Below are 21,394 nucleotides of genomic sequence, written 5' to 3'. Positions count from 1 at the left end.
GGCTACTTTTAGTTGATGGTTACTTAAAGTCCAGAGTATTTTATAACCCGGGGACAATCTATTCTCTTCTACCCAATGCACTTTGTATACAGTTTTTCCTAGTTGAACCTCTAATGGTTTCTTTCAGGAAAACAGTTGAGTTTTAAAAACAAACCATAAGAACAGAGTTGCAACTTAAAAAAAAAAATAGGTCTAGCTACGAGAGTTTATACTTCATATTTATCTTTTTTCACTGTATTTTCTATAGTTTTTATCCCTCCCTTCTATGGTTGTTACCTTTCCCCCCTTTTTTTGTTTTTCTTTTTTTGACCTCTGATCATTCCCATTTTGTTTCTATTTAATGAAACTATAATATGGGTCTAAAGTACATATTTTATATGATTTTTGTCTTTTTGGAATGATACTTGTTTCTCACTATTAGTTTTAAAGTCTAGTTATTTTTACTGTGTTTGGATTCATTCAGAGAGGAATAAATCCTCATAATCTTAACTCTGACCAAATTATCTTGCTTTTTAACTTTCCTGTGACCCTTTATTCTTCTGCTCCCAAAGAAAACCCATCTGTAACTTAAATGGGAAAGAAGTCCTTCCCCCGCTCCAATCTAAAAATTCAGGTAGTTCTTTGGTGGCATTTCTGCTTTTTATTTCTTTCTTTTGAACTAACATGTCCACTGGTGGGGTAAATAATTCGTTAGCTGTGTAAAATTGGCTTGACAATATATGTCACACATATCCAGGTAGGTGAAAAAAATTAAATTACACTCTCACCCCACCCCCACCCATTTCATATTACTATTAGGGGAAAAAATAGAAGTAGGTATTTTACCACTGCATAGGAGACTTTCTAAGTAAAAAAAAAGTCACAGAGGACAAGATAATTTTAAATAATATAAGTTTGAAGTTCTTTATATGTAAGGAACAAATTAAAAGGCACAATAGGACAGTCAGACAAATATGACAAAATATATATCCTTTACATTTTAAAAGCTCATACAAATTCACTTTTCAAACCCCATTGTGACACCAATTGGTAAATGAGTCAAGGACATAAACAATTCACAGTAGAGGAAATATCATGGTTAACATATAAAAACCATTCATTTTAGTAATTTAAGAAATACAGATAAAGCCAAGATGTCAGTTTTCATTCATCGTATTTGCTAAATATCACTCCCATTGAGAATATAATTTAGAACAGTTTGTTGGCATAAGATCTCAAGTCAAAAGACTTGAAAACACTTAAACCCTTTGATATAGTTGTTATTTTTCTAAATTACCCAATTGAATAAAATGTACAAAGGACATGAAGAGAAAATTTACAGAACAGGACACCCAAATGGCCATTACAAGAAAAGGTTCCAGCCTCAGTAATAATCAGGGAAATACAAATTAGAATCACAGTGATGAGATTTAATTTCACATCTATTATGCTTGCAAAAAACCGAATTCTGACAATATCAAGTGTTAGTTAAGGCTGTATAGAGCAACAAGAATTATTATAGATTGCTGCTAGGAATATAAATTGGTACAACTACTTTGGAAAATAATATGGCAGTACCTAATAAAGTTTTGCGTATACTATTGCTTAGCAATTTTATTCCTAAGTATATAACCTAGAGAAACGCTTGCATTTTCCACAAGAAGGTTCTATGTACAGAACTGTTCATAGAAACATTTTTAAAAATGATAAAATCTCAGGAAAAACCTGGATGTCCATTATCAGAAGAATATGTAGATTGTGGTACATCTATACAATGGATTACTATTCAGCAAAATTGTACAACTGTGCACAACTGGATATACCTTGTAACATAATATTACGCCAAAGAAGCAAAATAAAAAATTATATATACAGTAGCATAATTCCTTAGAACTCATCAACCTATCCATTTAAAGCCTATTAATTTACTGTATATAAATTATATCTCAATGCAAAATTCATACAGTGTGACTCATATCAAGTTCCAAACCAGGCAAAATAAACATATATTGTTAATGGATACATATGTATGTGGTAAAAGTATAACGAGATGTGTCATAATTAAATAAACATCAAATTTCTGAAAAGGAAGGTGGGGGATGGATGGAGTGAGATACACATTTATGGATCATTTATTTTAAATATCTGAGGCAAATATGGTAAAATTTATTAAAGTTGGGTCATGGGTAGATAGGTTCAATATATTCTTTTGTGTGTTCGATACATTTTATAATGTTTATGAAAATTTTAAAGAGCAGCCTTATTGTGATATACTTTATGTACCATATTACAATTTACCCATTAGAAGTCTGTAATTCAGAGGTTTTTAGTGTATTTACAGAGTTCTGCAATCATCACATCAATTTCAGAACATTTTCCTCACCATAAAAAGAAAATCAGTAGTAGTCACTCATTTCTTTCCACCCTCCACAGCCATAGGCAGCCACCAGTCTTTGTCTCTATGGATTTGCCTATTCTGTGCATTTTATGTAAATGGAATTACATAGCATGTTATCTTTTGTAACTGGCTTTTTTACTTAGCATGTCTTTAAGATTCATCCATGTGGTAGCATATGTCAGTTCTTCATTTCTTTTTATAGCCAAATAATATTCCATTGCATGGATATACATTTTGTTATTCATCAATTGATGGGCATTTGAATTGTTTCCACTTTTTGGCAATTAAGAATAATGCACTTATGAACATCCATGTGTAGGTTTTTGTTTGGATGTATGTTTTCATTTTTCTTGATATAAACCTAGGAGTAGAATTGTTGGGTTGTATAGTAACTCTCTGTTTAACCTTTCGAAGAATTGTTAGACCCCCCCTTAGGTAGCTGCACCATTTTACATTCCTTACTGTATTGTATTGTATATGAAATTTTAATTAAATATTTCTGCAGCTCTTTATCCAATTAAAGAGACATGTATTGAATACACGTCCAGTCAGTATATGTGAGGCACTGTGTTATGTACTGAGAGGTAAGCAAAAATGTAAACTAATGTAAGCAGTAATTGAAAGCAGTACAATGACATTAAGATATTCGGTAACTTCATATAACATATGTGTTATATAAACAGAGTACTGTGGAGCAAGGAGTGATTAGTCCTGAGTATTGAAAAACTGGAAAACTTCTCTGAGAAGTTGATTTTGAATGTTTCAATCACCTTTTGTGTTAAGAATTTTTAATGATATCGACAAATATTTATGTTAGGTGAAAATAATTTCTAATTGTTTATATAGTATAGTCTCAACTATATTACAGAAGTAGAAAAGGCAGGACACACTACATTATTAATGGTGGTTATAGGTGGAATTATGTGTGATTTTTTTTCTTCTGTAGCCTCCACATTTTTGCCAGAAGCATCATAATACTTTTATATTCAGAATAAGTATTAAAAATAATAAAAGTTATCAGAGACTGAAGTCCATTGCATCCTATCATAGAGAAATTGTTACCTGTGGCTTAAAAAAAAGTATGCTACTTTATAATTACCTGGTTTCTTTTTTAAGTTTCATGCAGAAATTTATTTTGACCATGACTTACAAAGTTATGTCCTTGTGGATCAAGGGAGTCAAAATGGTACAGTTGTTAATGGAAAACAGATTCTTCAGGTGAGTGTATATATATATATTAATTATTTGCACATTATTTTAAAAAATTGAACTGAAATTTTTTATTCCTGAAGACCATAGTTATACATACCATTTGGCTAGGTCAGTGTTCAAGTCCAGTGGGTTACATGGAAGGGAATTCCCAGAAAGGGCTGAAGTATATAATAAGTGAATACTTGACTCTTGAGTTTTGACTTCTAATTATGTATCTATGCCTTGTTTTAATTATGTATCTATGCCTTGTTTTTAGAGGTAAGTGCGTTTTAAAGTTACTCAGATTAAATGTTCTTAGAGCAACTTTAGGGGCCCTTCTTTTTTGTGTTTTTTAAATTTTGTTTTAATGAAAGTGTTGCTAAACTGTAAACTCCTTAAAGCAGGGGCTGGGCTATATGTATCCAGTTTAACTCCTTTATCTTCAACATGTAGCAAAGTGCTTGGCACTGGAGGGAGACCTTAGTCTTAGTCTATAAGAATAAAAAATGAAATAAAATTGAATTATCAAGAGGAAAAAGGAGAATAATGCTTCAAGAATCTCCTTAACACTTTGTCTTTTTGACTATGATTATTTGTTTTGGTAGGAGATTGTTTGAAGTTTGGGTTGAGTATTTCTCTGATAGGATTGGGCATGGAGATAGGAGATTATGGTGTTTGATAATATAAAAATTAGAAGTTTCTCAGTTCCATTATCTTTCCACTAGTAAAACATTATGGATCATCCTCACGTTGTGAAAATGTGTGTACATATATTTGTCTATCTCATTGAGAATCATCTCAAAATTTTTTTTGTTATAATCAGACATTATTTCCATTTGACATAAAATAATCATATGTAACTCTTTTTGATTTCTGTTTTGTAATTTTTTCCCCTCAGCCTAAAACTAAATGTGACCCTTACGTACTTGAGCATGGAGATGAAGTGAAAATTGGAGAGACTGTGCTCTCTTTTCATATTCATCCTGGCAGTGACACCTGTGATGGCTGTGAACCAGGGCAGGTTAGAGCTCACCTTCGTCTTGATAAGAAAGACGAATCTTTTGGTATGTGAAACGTTTTGTTATATGTGGGCATGATAAGTTTTCACTTCACTGGAGTGTTCTAAAAATGTATCAGTTGGCTACCAGCTTCATATCTTGATCTAATAAATTTTGATATAATACTTTATTGAGATGATTTATATTTCTTTTTTTAATTGACTTTAGAGAGAGGAAGGGGAGAGAGAGAGAAACATCTATTGGTTGCCTCTCATATGTCCCCTGAGTAGAGATCAAACCTGCAACCTGGTTATGAGCCCTGACTGAGAATTAAACCTGCCACTTTTTGGTGTACAGGATGACATTCTAACCAACTGAGCCACACTGGCCAGGGTGAGATAATTTATATTTCAGTAAATTTTATCAAATGAGACTAAGAAATGACATGTATTTCAAATTTGAGACCTAGGCTAGTCGATTATGATTGTAGTTGGTTTTTCTTTGTAATAACTGCTTTTTTATAGCATTAGGTTACTTTCTGACCAGGAGATAATCATTAGCTCCATTTTTGCTAATCTAGTTGGCTTTTTTTTTTTTTTTAAATATATCTTTATTGATTTCAGAGAGAGGAAAGGAGAGGGAGAGAGAGAGCTAGAAACATCAATGATGAGAGAGAGTAATTGATCGGCTGCAGCCCGCAACCTGGGCATGTGCCCTGACTGGGAATCGAACCCTGATCACCTGGATCCTGGGTCGATGCTTAACCGCTGAGCCACCACGCCCGGCCGGGCTAGTTGGCTTTTGAAGAAGCTAAATGTTCTTCAAAAGTGTAATTGTGGCATAACTGTAATAAAGATTGGTTTCCTTTAAACATCTGTTTACTGATAGGAAAAAGTCATCCACAGTTAAACTGTCATATAATAGTAACATGGAAAATAATAGGCCAAGATATTAAAAGTTATTGGTTGATATGTTTGCTTTCCTACTTTCCTAGTTTATATTGATAGATCACCTGTGTATATACCATGATTTTCTGTAGTAAATAACACTGTAGGAAGTTGCTATTTTGCTTTAATCTCACTCATCTAAGGCTTTTAAAATTTAAATACTTTGACCTAGTAAGAACTAATTTTTTTCACATCACTTTTTCCCCTAAATACCAATTTTACATGGTCTCTGTATGTTTTTTATTTTCTAACACTAGATTATGAAAATAAATATGGCATATTACAAAATAATGTGAATCTTGGGTTTTGTGATTTTTCTTTTGCACATGCCTGCATTTCTTTGGAAAATTCACAGTATTTGGGATTCTTTTATAATAATCATATCAAAAAATTAAGGTGTTTGGTGTTTCTTTTGTTATCTATATTGTAACATTTCTATAACTTTTGGATTTTGGTTTACTTTCCAAGTAGACTTAATTTCCAAAATGCTGAAAGGACATCATCACAACCCAATATTCCTTTATATTAATGTTTATTTGTGCTTTTGATTAATCTACAGATGTTTTTAATTATTAAATATGAGTATTAACTTTATATAAAATCTATCAGATATAGTGAGTTTTTCTTTTTAAACCAAAGTCACTTTTTCCTTTTAGTTGGTCCAACACTAAGCAAGGAAGAAAAAGAGTTGGAAAGGAGGAAAGAATTAAAGAAAATACGAGTGAAATATGGTTTACGGGTAAGGATGTTAAATATTATTACATGTGTTCAAAATTGTGTACCTGGTAAAAATCCTTTAGATATGCATAGTACATTTTATATATTAAAAATGAGTTATTTAGAATGATTTTGATGTTTATGTAATTTCTTTTAGTTGTTTATTGTTACCTTAACAGCTGTTGAGGTTGAAGTAGAACAATGATAATCGTACCCTACATTTGGATAGCCATTTCTGGTTTTTAAAAACTTCCATCAAAATGTTACCATTGAAGAACACAGTTGAATGCCCAATTTCAAGACTTACTTGTAAATTACAGCAATTAACAAATAGGTCAGGGAAACAGAATAATGAATCCAGAAATCGATCCGTATAGATAGACAGATGTGTACGTGTGTGTGTATGTATGATTTCAACAGAGGTGTGAAGACATTTTGGTAGAGAAAGGATGATCTTTTTAAACAAACAATGCTGGAACAATTGGATTGCTATATGCAAACATAACAACAAAAAGAACTTTGACTCAAACCACATAACATGTAAATGAAATAAAAGTGGATCATAGATATGAATTTAAAACCTAAAACTGTAAAACTTTTTGACACAAACCTTTTAGGCACAGATTTTTTAGATTTCTAACATTGAAAGCACAGTCCATAAAAGAACATATTAAATTGCACTTCCTCCAATACTTCTGTTTCTCCAAAGACACTGTTAAGAGAATGAAAAGATAAGCCACAGACTGGGAAAAATATTTGCAAATCATGTGTCTGATAAAAATTATACATCTTATATCTAGAATACATAATGAACTCTCAAAACTCAGTAAAAATAAGTCAGTTAAAAAATGAGCAAAAGATTTGAATAGACACTGTACAGGTGGTAAATAAACACATGAAAAGATGTTCAGTGTCATAGTCATTAGGGAAATTAAAACCAGTTGAAAAGACTGACCATATCTAGTGTTGGTGGGCATGTGGAGGAACTCTTCACATACTGCTGGTGAGAACATCAAATGGTGTGATTACTTTGGAAAACAGTTTAGTAGTTTCTTTAAAAGTTAAGTATATAATTCAACTACTGTATGATTCATCCTTCTACTCTGAAGTATTTATCCAAGAGAAATGAAAGCATATGTTCATACAAAGACTAGTAAACAAATGTTCATAGCAGCTTTTTTTCTTTTAGCCAAAACTGGAAAAAAAATGTATGTGTTCCTCATGAGTGGACAAACACTAGTTAGCAATAAAAAAGCAACTATTGTACAGGCTGCAATATGGATGAATCTCATTTATGCTGAGTGAAAGAAACCAGATACGAAGAGTACACAGTATATACTTCTATTTATATAAAATTCTAGGGAAGCAAACTTACATGTGACAGAAGGATCTAGTTGCCTGAATACAGGAGAAGGAGGATGCACAGGGAGGACCTGAGGGATAGATTACAAAACAGGACGGGGACACTTGTGGGAGATGGACATGTTTGTTGATTGCGGTTGTGTTTTCATAGGTGTATACACATCTCAGAAGTGTCTAATTGTACACTTTATGTGTAATTTATTGTATGTAAATATACCTCAATAAGGCTGTAAAAAAATGTTGCCATTTAATCCTATAAGTAGACCAGGAAGGTTTATATATATATATAAATTTTTAAGAATATATCTTTATTGAATTCAGAGAGAGAAAGGGAGAGATAGAGAGAGAGAGAGAAACATCAGTAATGAGAGAGTCATTGATCGGCTGCCTCCTGCATGCCCCCTATTGGGGATCAGGCCTGCAACCTGGGCATTTGCCCTGACTGGGAATCGAACCTCAATCTCCTGGATCATAGGTTGATGCCCAACCCTTGAGCCATGCCGGCCAGGCTGTAATTAATATTTTCAGTTTACATTTGAGAAACTAAAGCTAAGGGTCACTCAGCTACTAAATGACAGAGCTAAATATAGATTCTAGGTTTCAGGTGTATTTGTCCAGTGCTTTTTACACTTCATGAAGATGTGCGGAAAGATACTGCCAAAATAATATATATTCTGCAAAATTGTATTTTTGTCGCCCTAGCTGGTTTGGCTCAGTGGTTAGAGCATCAGCCCGAGGACTGAAGGGTTCCAGGCTCGTTTCCAGCCAAGGGCACGTACCTTGGTTGCAGGCTCCATCCCTGGCCCTGGTTGGGGCATGTGCAGGAGGCGCCCAGTTGTTGTGTCTCTCTCACATCAATGTTTCTCTCTCTCTCCCTCGGTCTCTCTCTCTCTCTCTTGCTCTCTGTTTCCCTCTTCCTGTCTCTCTCTCTTTCTCACCCTTCTACTCTCTCTGAAAAGCAATGGAAAAATTATCCTCGGGTGAAGATTTAAAAAAAAGTTGTATTTTTGTTGTTACTTTTATACTAAGGGAGATAAATTATAATAGAAAGAGGGGGGGAAAAGCCAAGGAACTAATTTGGGAGGAAAATAGAAGATCTATAAAGAGAGAATAAAATGTTTTCTCAAAAATTTTAACTCAGTTTCTGTATCTTTTAGGGAAGAAAAACTCATTAGAATCAATGGTTCTATTTTTCTTCTCTGATTAAAAGCAGAATTTAGTAAAAACTCCTGTGGCACTTTCCTTGAATTGCTCTAGCAGCTCCTGCCATCTCTGTGCATGAATGTCATACTTTTTATATTTTATATAAAGATCAGCAAGTAATAATGAGGGTGGAGAGAAGCCTTCTCTGAAGCCCCAAGCTGAGTTGACTCCCCCCCCCTTTTGTGCCACTGCCACATATTATCTATGCCTTTATTGGTTTTTTTTTGTTTGTTTTTTGGTATTTTTTAGAAAGGGAGAGGGAGATAGAAACATCAATGATGAGAGTCATTGATTGGCTGCCTTCTGCACGCCCTCAACTGGGGATCGAGCTCGCAACCCAGGCATGTGCCCTGACCCGGAATCGAACCTGGATCTCCTGGATCATAGGTGGATGCTCAATCACTGAGCCACACCGGCTGGGCTGTATGCCTTTATTGTTGAATCAATCATACTGTATCTTGCTAAAGATTATATGTATCTGTCTTCTGGGATTATAAACTTCTTTGCATTCCATCACCTAGCATGGAGCTTAACACACTCTTTTCTCACTAAATTTTTCTTGAGTGACTGATTAATCATATAAATGGAGCTGTATTGATGCAAAAAGCTATTATTGCCAGTACAAAGGAGTGTTTGCTTTTTATCCATTATTTAAAAGACTTTCTACATTTTCCTTCCTAAGGAACAGTAATCAAACTATTTTAGGTTCTTTGCTTTTAGTTCCTTAGAGAAAAGGAGAAATAGATATTTTTTCCAACCCAGTGGTCCTTTATATTTTTTTGAATGCTGGTGGTTAATCTGAGAATATGAGTACACAGCATTAAGTCAAAATATACTGTATTTTACTATATTATCTTACAATTACTTATAATTTACATATGATTTATTGTTCTATATACAATTTGTGTTATAGTACAACTTTGAGTAAAACATTTTAAAGGAGATGGAATAAAGATAGCATATTCAATAATATAATTGTCTTCACTTACAGCATGGCTTGTTTTAATTCATAGTTTAATAGAGACCACATTGAGCCATATTTGCTAATAAGGCAAATATGCAGACATTACATTTTTATTTATCAGTTTTGTTTTTTCAATGAATATTTTGTGTTTATAAAGAATACAGACTACGAAGATGAAAAGGCATTGAAGAATCCAAAATATAAAGATAGAGCGGGGAAACGGAGGAAGCAGATTGGAAGTGAAGGAACTTTCCAAATAGATGATGCTCCTGCATCTGTTCATTCGTAAGTATTAGTTTTTCCAAAGTAGCTTTCTAAGGTAGTTGTGCCAATTTTTAATATTTTCATTTATTATAAATGTGACCTAAATGATCTTTCAGAAATCAACTATCATCTTAATTTTTTTTCCCAAGTGAAATTACTGATAGCAACAAAGGGCGGAAGATGTTGGAGAAGATGGGTTGGAAAAAAGGAGAGGGCCTAGGGAAGGATGGTGGAGGAATGAAAACTCCGGTAAGACTTGCGTTTTCTTTCACTATTCTTACTGCAGATATATTTGCTGTGTACCTAATATGTGCCAGGCATTGCCTCAAGAGCTAGTAGAATAGTAGCAAGCAAAAGCAAATGTGATTACTGCCTTAGTGGCATTCATGATTACCAAATACATATATGTGCATTGTTTTATTTTGTTTTTACTGTTTTTAGGAAGCCTATTAGAGTTTTTTCCTTCAGTGGAGCTAGGATAGTAAATGTTATTTCTTGAGCCAAAGGTTTTTCTGTGTCTTTTAGTTGTTTTTAATAATTTCCTGGTACTAAGTATTGTAGAGCAGTTAGTTGTACTTAACAGATAGGAAGATTCTGTATTAGCTGGAGAATCTATTTTGGGTTTAGGAATCAGCATATAACAAGCAATAGAATAATGTTTGAAAAACAATAGTGATTTAATTCTGCACTCTCATGGTTCATCAGGATTCAGATTATCTTTCACAAAAACCTTACAAAGTAACATGACCAAAGAACTTTCTTCATGATTACTTGGTACCTAAAGAAATAATGAATGGATCACTGTGAGTTTAATGAAAGTTTTCTCATCCCATTGAGATACAATGGGAAGAACATGGGTTTTATAGTCACACCTAGGTTAGAATATGTGCTCTGCCACTCACTATATGTGGGACTTAGGGTAAGTTTTTCAGTGATGTCATGAAGATAAAGCCCCCTAGCTTGGTGCCTGACATACATTAGGCACTCAGTACCTGGTAGTTCTTAATGGTTCTCAAAATAGTAAGTATTCCCTTCCTTTTATGAAAATAAACAATTGAGTTCTTTTTTTTTTAAGAGAGATGTGACCTCTTTTTTTTAAACATATACCTATTGATTTCAGAGAGAGGAAGGGAGAGGGGGAGAGAGAGAAAGAAACATCAGCAATGAGAGAGTCGTTGTGAGTTCTTTTTATGACTCTTGATGTTTAACCTACCTGTTCACTTACTTAGATGAGGCAGGACAGTGGGTTTAAATATATCTATTGCCTTTACTTTTGGTTAGAGTGAGATGACAGATTCTGCAATATTTTAGTGAAATTCAGCTCTGTTTAATATTTTTCTTTGTAGAGTCAGCTGTCCTTATTGACAGGCAAGACAATGTAGAAAAATTAGTTTAAGTTCCACGTATAATCATGTATGTATTCCTGTATGTATCTGATGCATTTGACAGGTTTTTCTTTTGCATCAATCTTTTCTAAATCAGAGAATAATAGTTAAAATACCAAGTTGGACACAGTAGATTTCAGTGTGCTTTGACTGTACAGTAAATAAGTCCTCTGCTCAACTTTTGGTAACAGATCCAGCTTCAGCTTCGACGAACACATGCAGGCTTGGGGACAGGTAAACCATCCTCAATTGAAGATGTTCACCTTCTCCAAAACAAGAGCAAGAAGAACTGGGAGAAAGCACGAGAGAGGTTTGCTGAAAACTTCCCAGAAACTAAGCCTCAAAAAGAAGCACCAGGAACCATGCCTTGGGTCAAAGGGACTGTAGAGTGAAGGTCAGTCTTAGAACACAATTCAAGCTTTTTAACAAAGAGTCTGGAAACTCTTACTTCATTGCAGAACTTTTTTCTCCAAAAGAGCCAGTGGCACGAGGGAACTGTATCACAATTTACCCCTCACGATTCAGAAATGTATAATAAAATGTGTTTTACAGCTTTTAAAAAACATCTTTTAAAACTATTAAATAGTGACTGAATCAAGTTATTCGGTGGGTGGATTAAAGTTCACAGGGCATGGATGAGCTTATCAAACCTTGTTCTTTTATCATGTCATTTATAAGACCCATATAAGTAGCCATTTAAGCAAAATTCATATTCCCGCTAATGATTTAAATGTACATTTGTCTTTGTCTCCATATGTTCATTATTGTAAGGTGTGCAACAACAAAAAAATCAAGTTTATAAAAATAATTCTCACTATATACATCCTTGTTTATGCCCTTTAGAACTTAGATAAAAAATGTTGAGAAAACATGGGTAGTGGTGCATAAATTTTATTATCCTCAAAATAACATAAGTAATATTATTGAAGAACTAGTGAACAGGTGACATGTAGAAAATTAGTCTTTCATTGTTTTCTTCTGTGAAGAATCTGTTGATTTATACTATATATTAAGTATTTACTTTGGTTTGTTTCATAGCTGAAATATTTGGATATGAACAATAGAGTGCAGTATTGAAATATTCAAGGTGCTGGCATTTATAGTTTTGATAAATCCCATTGCTGGCAATGGAGCTTTGCCAGATAAATATGATTTCTACTGCAAAGATTGCCTAGCCCAGGCCTCAAACTCAAGTATTTATTGAAAATGTTCTCAAATGCAATAAAAAACATGTTATAACATCAAAAAGAGTGATTCATTGAACCAGTGATTTAAACATACTAGTCTGCTTTGAACTCACAACCAGCCAGAATTTTCCTTTTGAAATTGGCAGAGCAGCAACACAAGGATAACCTCAGATATTGGAGAACTGCAGTGCAGCTTTCTGAGTGCAGGTGTCACTGCTCAGCCAGTTATCACTGTTCTTTTCCATTTAACTTTTCTCTCAGCTCTTGGCTGGGAAATTAATGCTGGAACTGACTCTTTTCTGGCATGGAATATAAGCTACAGCTCCCTCATCTACTATAAAGAAATGTCTTCAAGATTTAGACTAGGAAAGGAAAATTCTGAAAAAAAAATTGTACAGTAGGGAAGATCATTTAGAAGGAAAGGCTACCTGTTGTAATTTCTAGTCTAAATGGTATAGGGTACTTAGAAAGAAAAGGGAGTGGGGAAAGGAAAATAAATTTATTATTAAAGTTGAGACATGTGACCAAATTGTTAAGTCCCTTTAAGCCTAAGCTGGGATAATCAGAGGACCTAGAACCCCAGATCTGGATAAAGTTTTTTTTCCTGTATCTTTCCTGGCCTCCTACACACCCTAACACATATATGTGTACATTAGACTTGGAGGAAACAGGAGTTTCCTGTGTTACTTTCTCTACATTAGAAAAAAATTACTCATCTAAATGATTAAATTACTCATCTAAATGAGTAAATTACTGGTTTTGGTACTGGTGCCCTATATATAGGTAGCAATATAGGACTTTGCTTCTGGTGGATCTTACTCATTGGGTTAGTATACTGTCTATATAGTTCCCATTTTATTATTGGATTGCAGAAAAGTTTTTTCATTGTTTTCTTTTGTTAAAATGGAAACTTGAAATGGTGATAGAAACTGAAATATATGTGATATTTGCATTATTAAAACCCTTTGCAGATCAAAGTCTCAGGGCTACACTGTATAGTGGTTAAAGCACTGAATCATGTCTGGGTCTATTTCCAATTGTGAAATAATTATATTTATCTCACATGTCTGTCTGGAATAGAAAATGAGAAAATGTATATAACAGCACTTTGTAAACTGTAAGAGTAGTACAAATGTGAGCTTCTATTTGTTTAGAAGCGTAGATGTGAATTATGTACAATTTGGGTTACACATAAAATTGTTTTGTGTCTAATATTTTAAATTATAGTTTATTCACTCAGTATAAGTTTATTAATTTAAAAGCTTTTAAGTTTATTTTAAGTGGAGCTACAAGTTACTGAATTTGAGAAATCTAACATCTTATATTTTTGCTAGAACATGAGAAGCTGGTAAAATTGAGAACAGAAGAAACCATCAACATTAGAGTAAAATAACAGAAATTGTTTTCTATAATTAAATAGCTAGGAAGCACTTTTTCTCAAAAAGAGAGGATTCTTTTTTCTGCTTTTAAACAATTTTTACTTCTGATGTTTCATTTTTATTCTAATTATGAACCTAAGAAAAGTTATGGTTCACCCGAATCAAATGCCTTCCAAACTTTAATGTAAAAGATTATTTCTTAATTTGGTACACTTTCAAATTTCAGGGAAAAGAAGATAGAAATCTCAAGCAAGGTAAAGCCAGAAGTATCAGAGATTTTGCACAAAGGCCACCCTGTCAGTTTGCAGGAAGAGGGATGTGCTTGGCAGGGAGCCAGAAAGGCATTTCTCAGGAACAGTTTGAAAGTATTTTCTCTAACATCGTATTCTAAATGTGCTTCTTATTTTTGTAGGGCATCACATATGTCTCTGAGTCTTTGAGTCAAAACATTTTGCTTTTACTTTTTTAGACTTTAAAGTTGAAAATACATTTGGATTCTTTAAAATGAGTCGGTGTTCATGTGTGTGTATCTATCTGTCTCAGCCGAGGCTTTCACTCTGCCTGTCTGCTTTACTATTCTTAGTGTTAGCTCTGGCTTTTAGTTGCAGAGTGATCTTTGGAACTTCACTCATCACATTTATGTCTAAAACAAGAAGAAAGGGTAAAGAGTATTATTCGCATTAATTCTCTTTTATCAGGAAAGCATACGTTTACTCGGGAGCTCTCAGAGCACACTTCTCCTTAGGGTCATCAGCCAGAACCTGATAACACGACTGCCCACAGTTACAAGGGAAGTTGGAAAGGTGGGCAACAAGACAGTCTCAGTTGACTTAAGCCAATCATGAACCATCACCTGAGGCTGACCATGTTGCTGTTGGACCATGTTGCTGTTGGAACAGACTCGGGGTTCAGTGAAAAAGAAGAAGGGGACACTTGAATGAGCAGGTAACTGTCTGCCAGGGGGTTGGTTAAATTGTGATACAGTCCTACCATACAATACTTGGTAGCCCTTCAGGTGAGTAAGATAGAACTACCTATACCCTAATATGGAAGAATATTCTTACTACATTGCAGCTTTAAAAAGGCTGTAGAAAAGTGTGTGTAGCATAATCTCATTTAAAAGAAATATGGGTACATATTGAATTGTTAATATTAATTACCCAACCAGTGAAAAGACTTTCACTTTCTATTTTATTGTTTCTGTATTTGAACTTTAAGTAGGTATAATTGTGTAGTTAACTAGGTGTAATGACACACATTTGTAGAAAGTAGGAATATAACACCAAAAAATGGAGAGGCCTCAACCCCAGACATGTTCCTCACTCTCTACGCCCACATACGAGAAGTCTACACACCCATGACTTCCAGGTTCTTTTAGTCAGGATACATACCTAACTCTGAGTCACCATCAATGCAGCTCTCCAAGATCAAAGACAGTCTTCTCCAATCCTGGTCTTTTCCAGTTTACTCTCAGCTGGCAGCACCATCTAGCAAGTTGTGTAAACCAGAACCTGGGAATCAGCCTCTGTTTAGTACCACCAGCTTCTCTTCCCTTCCTCCTGATTTCCAGAGCACTAAATCAATTCACTGTCACCACTGGTCTCCCTCCAGTCCATCCACACTACAGTTATAGTGTCTTCACAACTCCTGTTTCATCATCTCCTGTTTAAACCCTCCAATGGCTTCCCATTACTGAGGACAGAAAACAAAATCTTGGCGCATAAGACCCTACCTGATCTAGCCACTGCTAACTTTTCCAGTCTTACCTTGTATCTCTCTCCCACTTGTTCTCTGAGCTCTAGCATGTTGGCCTCTTTTTCAGTTTCTCAGGCAAGCCATGCTCTCTCGTCCCAGGGTTGCTTATACTCTGTTATGTTTGGAGTACTCTTTCTCCACTCTTGCCTAGTTAATTTAACTCCGACATATCCTTTAGATCTCTGCTAATTGATTCTTCAGGGATGCCTCATTTGCCCCCTAGACTAATTCCTTTGATAAATGTTCTTGAAAATCCGTATTCGTTTCACTTAAGCTGCTTATTTTGTTCACAGTTATATATTCATTAGTGTGACTAGTATGATATTTTTCTGTCTAGATTCTTAAATGCCATGTGGGTAAGACCTTGGTTTTTCTCACTATTGCATTCCTAGTGCCAGCACCAGGCCTGGCTTATACACTCCCAGGTATAGAAGTGAAAGAGCAAGATGGGTTTGGGGGTCTGTAGGTGGCTTAATACGGATGGGGTTTTGTGTGACTGAGGAAACATGGAGGGAACTGAGGCTACATAGAAGAAGTAAAGCAGTGGCTTTTAAATCGTTTTGACCATGATCCACAGTAAGAAAGGCAGTTTATATCACAGCTTAATATGTGAGTGTCTGTGCGTGTATGTGTAACAGGTTTTACATACCAATACCTAGCCATTAGTTCATGTAATGCACTCTTAGTTTTGTTTTCCAAATCACTGATTCCAACCGCAAAATTGATTTCATAATTCACCAGGCGATTGTGTCCTGCAGTTAGAAAAACATTGATCTAAAGCTTGGTTTTCAAACTGACTGAACCTATGGCATTGCCTTAGGAGCTGCAGCTGTATGTCCGTGTGCATGCGCTTGATGAGGGTGGAAAGGGTTAGGATCTAAACTGGTGACTCCAATTCTCATGCCTGTTACCAGAATAGGTCTCTATTGATCTGGTTTTCAATTCAGGCTTCCAAATAGATTACATATGAAGAAAGGTTTTTCGCTGCTTAAAGAAAAGAGGATGAAGCAGGGTGGGGTGGAGAGGGGAACTGAGCCACTTACCTATAGCCTTTCTAGCATATTGTGTTAAGAAATTTGGATTTTATCTTTTTTGATGAAGGATTTTAAGCAAGGAAGGGCCGACATTAGATTGCTTTATTGCAGAATAACTGGCTGATTGATGAGAGGTAGAGTAGAGGCTGGCAGACCTCCTTGAGGGCTTGTTTCATTTATCAAATGTTTATTGAGCACCTGCCAGATGCTGTGCAGACCTGTGAAGGCAGGGACTTGGCTTTTCTTACCCACTTCTGTGTCTTCAGTACCTACCACAGGTGGATGCTTAGGAGGTGCTCAATAAGTGCTTGTTGGTAGAATGGATGGAACACACATTTATGGTATGTCAGGCACTGTGCTAGGCACCTAACATTTATTATCTTCTTTATTCCTGACAGTATTTTATGAATGATCAGAAAACAGGCGTAGAGAGGTTTTAATTTTGCTCAAATCAAAAAGCCCATGTGACAGAATGGCAGAGACAGGGTTTAAATCTAGGTTCTTTTCATCCCAATGGGATGGGTAAGTGCACAGGCTGAAGGGTCTGATTGACCTGGGTTCAAATTACAGATCCACCACTGCTGAGCTGAGTGATGTTAAAAAATTTATTTAAACCTGTGTACCTTAATGTCTTTGTTGGGCATGGGAAAGTTTAAGTGAGATAATAAGGCCTATGTGGCACTGAGCACAGTGTCCAGCACATAATAAGCCCTCAAATATTAGAAATTATTCATATTATTATGCCATGCTACCATTACCAAGGGCGCATTTGTAGTAGAATCCCGGAGTGGAGATGGTGGTTATTGAAACCAGGGAGGTCAAGGTAAGGGGATGGGCCATCTTCATTCCTCAAGGAGATGATAGGAGAAAGGCGTGGTCAAGAAGACTGAGTCAGAAGCTGGGTTTCTTAATGAGTACTGGAGAATGAGCACGGGGTTGGTAATGAGAAAGACAGTGATAAGGGTAAAAGCTATTGTGAAGGACCCTTATCATCCTCAAAGAAGGGATGGGTTCTGCATGACTGGAAAAGGAGCTATCTGGAGAAGGACAGGGAGCTCTGGCAGGCCCACCCTGGCTCAGGGTACCCTGTGGGGGCAAGGGAGCTGCAGGGGAATGCCAAGAACTGTATTGCAGATACTCTTATATGAAGCTCTTTCGACAGCATGCATTCATTCACCCAGCAGATATCCAGGAAGTACTTCACACACACCAGGCACAATTCCAGGCACTTGGGATACAGCAGTAGACAGACCAATTAGACTGCCTGCATTCTTGGAGCTTACATTTATTTCTTAGACAGTATTTGTTAGAATATAAAGGCCAAGTAGTCACATGAAGGCCTTGATAGTTCCCCAAAGAGTATTAATCCAAAATAGTTATTGTTCATTTAAAAGTTTTTTTCACATGCCAAAGTTTTTAGGGGAAAGGGCCATATGGTTTGTTTTTGTTGTTTAATGTATTCAGATCTCTCCAAACCAGACCTTTTTAGGGTAATCTTATAAACTCTGCCTTCAAAACAATTTTAATCATGTGTTGGGGGATTTGGATATGCGGACAACAGTAAAACCTTACTGATGCTGCATCCTTTCATTTAATATATGTATTTCTTCTAATTACCTGAGAAGAAAACTCTGCCCGCTCAGACATTTGGGTTTTGTGGTTCTAAATCTAAACCAATAGATCATTAAAGTACAAAAACAGTGCATCATGAATCAGGTCACTAGAATTGGACTTGATGGAGAAAATATAAGTCAAAAGGTCTAGAGGATGAGGTGCAGACACGCTTGGGGAAGTGAATGTGAATGGAGGCAAACAGTGTCTTCTGCCTGCTGAGTAAGAATGACTTTCCAGAAATTATCCCAGCACAAAGCTAGCTTTGTTCATCTCTGTTAAAGTGCCATGGTATTTCATTGCCCAGAAAGCAAAAGACAAGGAGAAGTTGGTGGAATATTATTAAATGTATTTTAACACGTGACTGTGTGTTACTTAGCTTCCAATTACTAGTAGACTTCAGAGGCCAGGAAGGTTGCCAGCTCATTCATTTGATCATTACTTATCTTGACTAAAGGCCCAGGAGAATATATACTGAAGTAATAAAGCTTTCATTAGCATTTAATACTTTTCCTTAAAGCCTTCATTTTAGTGCCATGAAATCAGATTTCAGAGAATGTCGTAATTAAGATTTTCATAAAAAGAAACATTCAATGCTATTTAAATATGTAATGACTCCCAGTGCTATTTGAATTCATTCACATCATAAACCCACTAAAATGGGTTTTAATCTCTACTATGACCATGCTACCTTTACTTAACTGTAATATACAACACTATCAAGGTCAATTTATGAGCCACATGAAAGTTATCATCATTGGTTTATTATAATCACACTGTATTATCCAGAAAAGTTAATTTAGTTGATCATCTACTGCATTCACCAGACTGGTCTCTGAATAACTGTCAGCGCTTTCTTTTAAAAAATTAATTTTTCCTGGAAAGATGAATATTTGCCAACTTAAGGATGTTTAAAGAGTGTGCCAGCAACTGCGAGAACTACTCTAAAAGAGGAGTTTCAGAAGTGTTTTAAGCATGGAAGCAGTTTTGGAATAACTATCTTGCAAGGTGACTGCTTTGAAGGGAAAGTACTTGGATGGGCAGGTTTTGATATATTTACTTGTAAGATTGGTCAGATTACTTTGTAGTCACAGGTTATATTGAGTTTTGACTGGATTAGCTCATGGCAAATCAGGTATGAAATTTATTTTTTGATAGAAAAATAGTTCTATCATGAAGGAAAATGACTTGGCAAACCTTTGTGACTTGTGTGCATCTGCTCTCAGGAATCATCCCAGGGAACCTGCTCTTTCTGAGGTCCTTTGAGCTCCTATCTAGATCCTTGCAAGACATTTGTTTCCATCCAAAATGCCCATGGAGATATTTGGTCCCTGCCAGGAGGTCATTGATACTCAGTCCTGTACCAGAACATCCGTCCATTTGATCACACCAAGCTATCTACTTAACACCATGAGCTATCTATGGCCAGCTAGGCTACTGAGGCAGGAAGGGTTATTGACAATATAGCCTCTACACAATTATTGGGCCAATGAAACATGATAGTATTTTTTATGTATTAATCCTGTATAAAGAAATATTATGGGCTATTTGAACCTAGGAACACTTTTTAAAAATGGATGTTTTTGACAGGACTGAAATAAAAGACCTTTTGGCATGGACCAAATATGCTTATGGACATTTTGGACAGAACCAAATGTCTGCTCATCATTCAGATAAGAGAGATAGAAGTCATAGTTACTGAGTTTAAACTATATGTCAGAATTTACCTGAATAATATTATAGTTAATCCTTATAACAACCCTGTAAGATACCCATTATCCTCATTTTACTGATGAAGAAACTGGACTTCAGAGAGCTTAAGGTGGTTGCCAAGATGACACTTCACATATGTAGTTGGAAGCTTATATTTTATTTTATTTTTTAATTTTATTTTTGTTTAAAATATTACAGATGTCCCTTTTTCTCCCCAATGACCCGTTCCACCCCATCCCTCCCCCCTCCCCAGTCCTCCCCACCATTGTCCGTGTCTGGAAGCTTATATTTTAATTCACATCTGACCCCAAAAGTTTGATGAGCTCTTCAGACATACCACCTGGCCTTCCTGGTCTACAGGATCCTTGTTTGTACAGATGTTTACAGAACTGAGGAGGCCTCCGATTTCCCCCTTGAGGCCGCCTTCACACCCGCCTTTCAGGTATCTGTCTCAGAAGAGTCTGAGTGTTCCCTGCACTGGGCAGAGAGACTGCGATTTAAGAGGGGAACGATTAGGAACCCCACTAAAGTATTGATTTCTGGGGAAGAGGGGCTCACAAGCAAATGCATCTCTCCCCTCCCCGCTCCAATCCCAGACCTACGCCAGGCAGTATAATGCCATAAACTCCCTGCCCCACCCCCAGTCTACATCCTATTCCCTGGGACCTTTCAGTGTGTTACTTGGCAGGGGAGAATTAAGATTGGAAATAGAATTAGGTTGCTAACCAACTAACCATAAAGTAAGGGGTGTCCTTTAACTGCGGAAGAGGGAGATAGAGTGATGCTTTGTGAGGAAGACTGTCCCTCACTGGCCTTGAGATGAAAGTGGCCACAAGCCCAACAATGGGCATCCTCTAGAAGCTGGAAGAGGCAGGAAAAAAAAGAAGAAAAAAAAATTCTCTCAGAGCCTCAAGAAAGGAACACAGCTCTGCTAACACAGATCTTTTTCCTGACCTGCAGAACTATGAGATAAAACTGTTGTTTTAAGCCACTAAATTTGTGGTAATTTGTTACAGCACCAATAGGAAACTAATACAGAGGCCAACATGCTTCCATTGGGAAAGCTGGCTGGCTTACCCTCAGCACTAGGGCTCGTGGGTAGGAGATAGCCAGCATCAACCCAAGTGTCAGCAAATGCACAGGCCAGGATACAGAAGTCATAGTGCTGGTGAAGCGATAGACCAGAAGAGAGGTCTGGATGGAAGCACAACTGTTTGGTCCCAAATATGACCGGGATCCGTGGATGGAGCTCCAGGCTCTAATCTGCTACTTACTGGCTGTGTGGTCCTCAGCAGGTCACTTCACCT

General features: G+C 36.0%; 1 protein-coding gene across 1 annotated transcript in view; it reads left to right on the top strand.

Moving 5' to 3' along the window:
* The window catches only part of AGGF1 (angiogenic factor with G-patch and FHA domains 1), a 28,739-nt gene extending 14,264 nt beyond the window's left edge, over window positions 1–14,475 (top strand). The window contains exons 9-14 of the mRNA XM_081133127.1: window positions 3,494–3,595; window positions 4,467–4,632; window positions 6,170–6,252; window positions 9,917–10,044; window positions 10,173–10,272; window positions 11,600–14,475. Coding sequence (XP_080989253.1) covers window positions 3,494–3,595; window positions 4,467–4,632; window positions 6,170–6,252; window positions 9,917–10,044; window positions 10,173–10,272; window positions 11,600–11,800 — 780 coding nt within the window. The 3' untranslated portion in view covers window positions 11,801–14,475. The remainder of the gene's footprint in view (window positions 1–3,493; window positions 3,596–4,466; window positions 4,633–6,169; window positions 6,253–9,916; window positions 10,045–10,172; window positions 10,273–11,599) is intronic.
* The last annotated feature ends 6,919 nt before the right edge of the window (window positions 14,476–21,394 follow it).

The sequence above is a fragment of the Miniopterus schreibersii genome, assembly GCF_964146895.1.
Source record: "Miniopterus schreibersii genome assembly, chromosome: 3".
Lineage (NCBI taxonomy): Eukaryota > Metazoa > Chordata > Mammalia > Chiroptera > Miniopteridae > Miniopterus > Miniopterus schreibersii.
The sequence above is the reverse complement of the archived record's forward strand: the minus strand, read 5'-3'. Positions and strand labels throughout refer to the sequence as shown.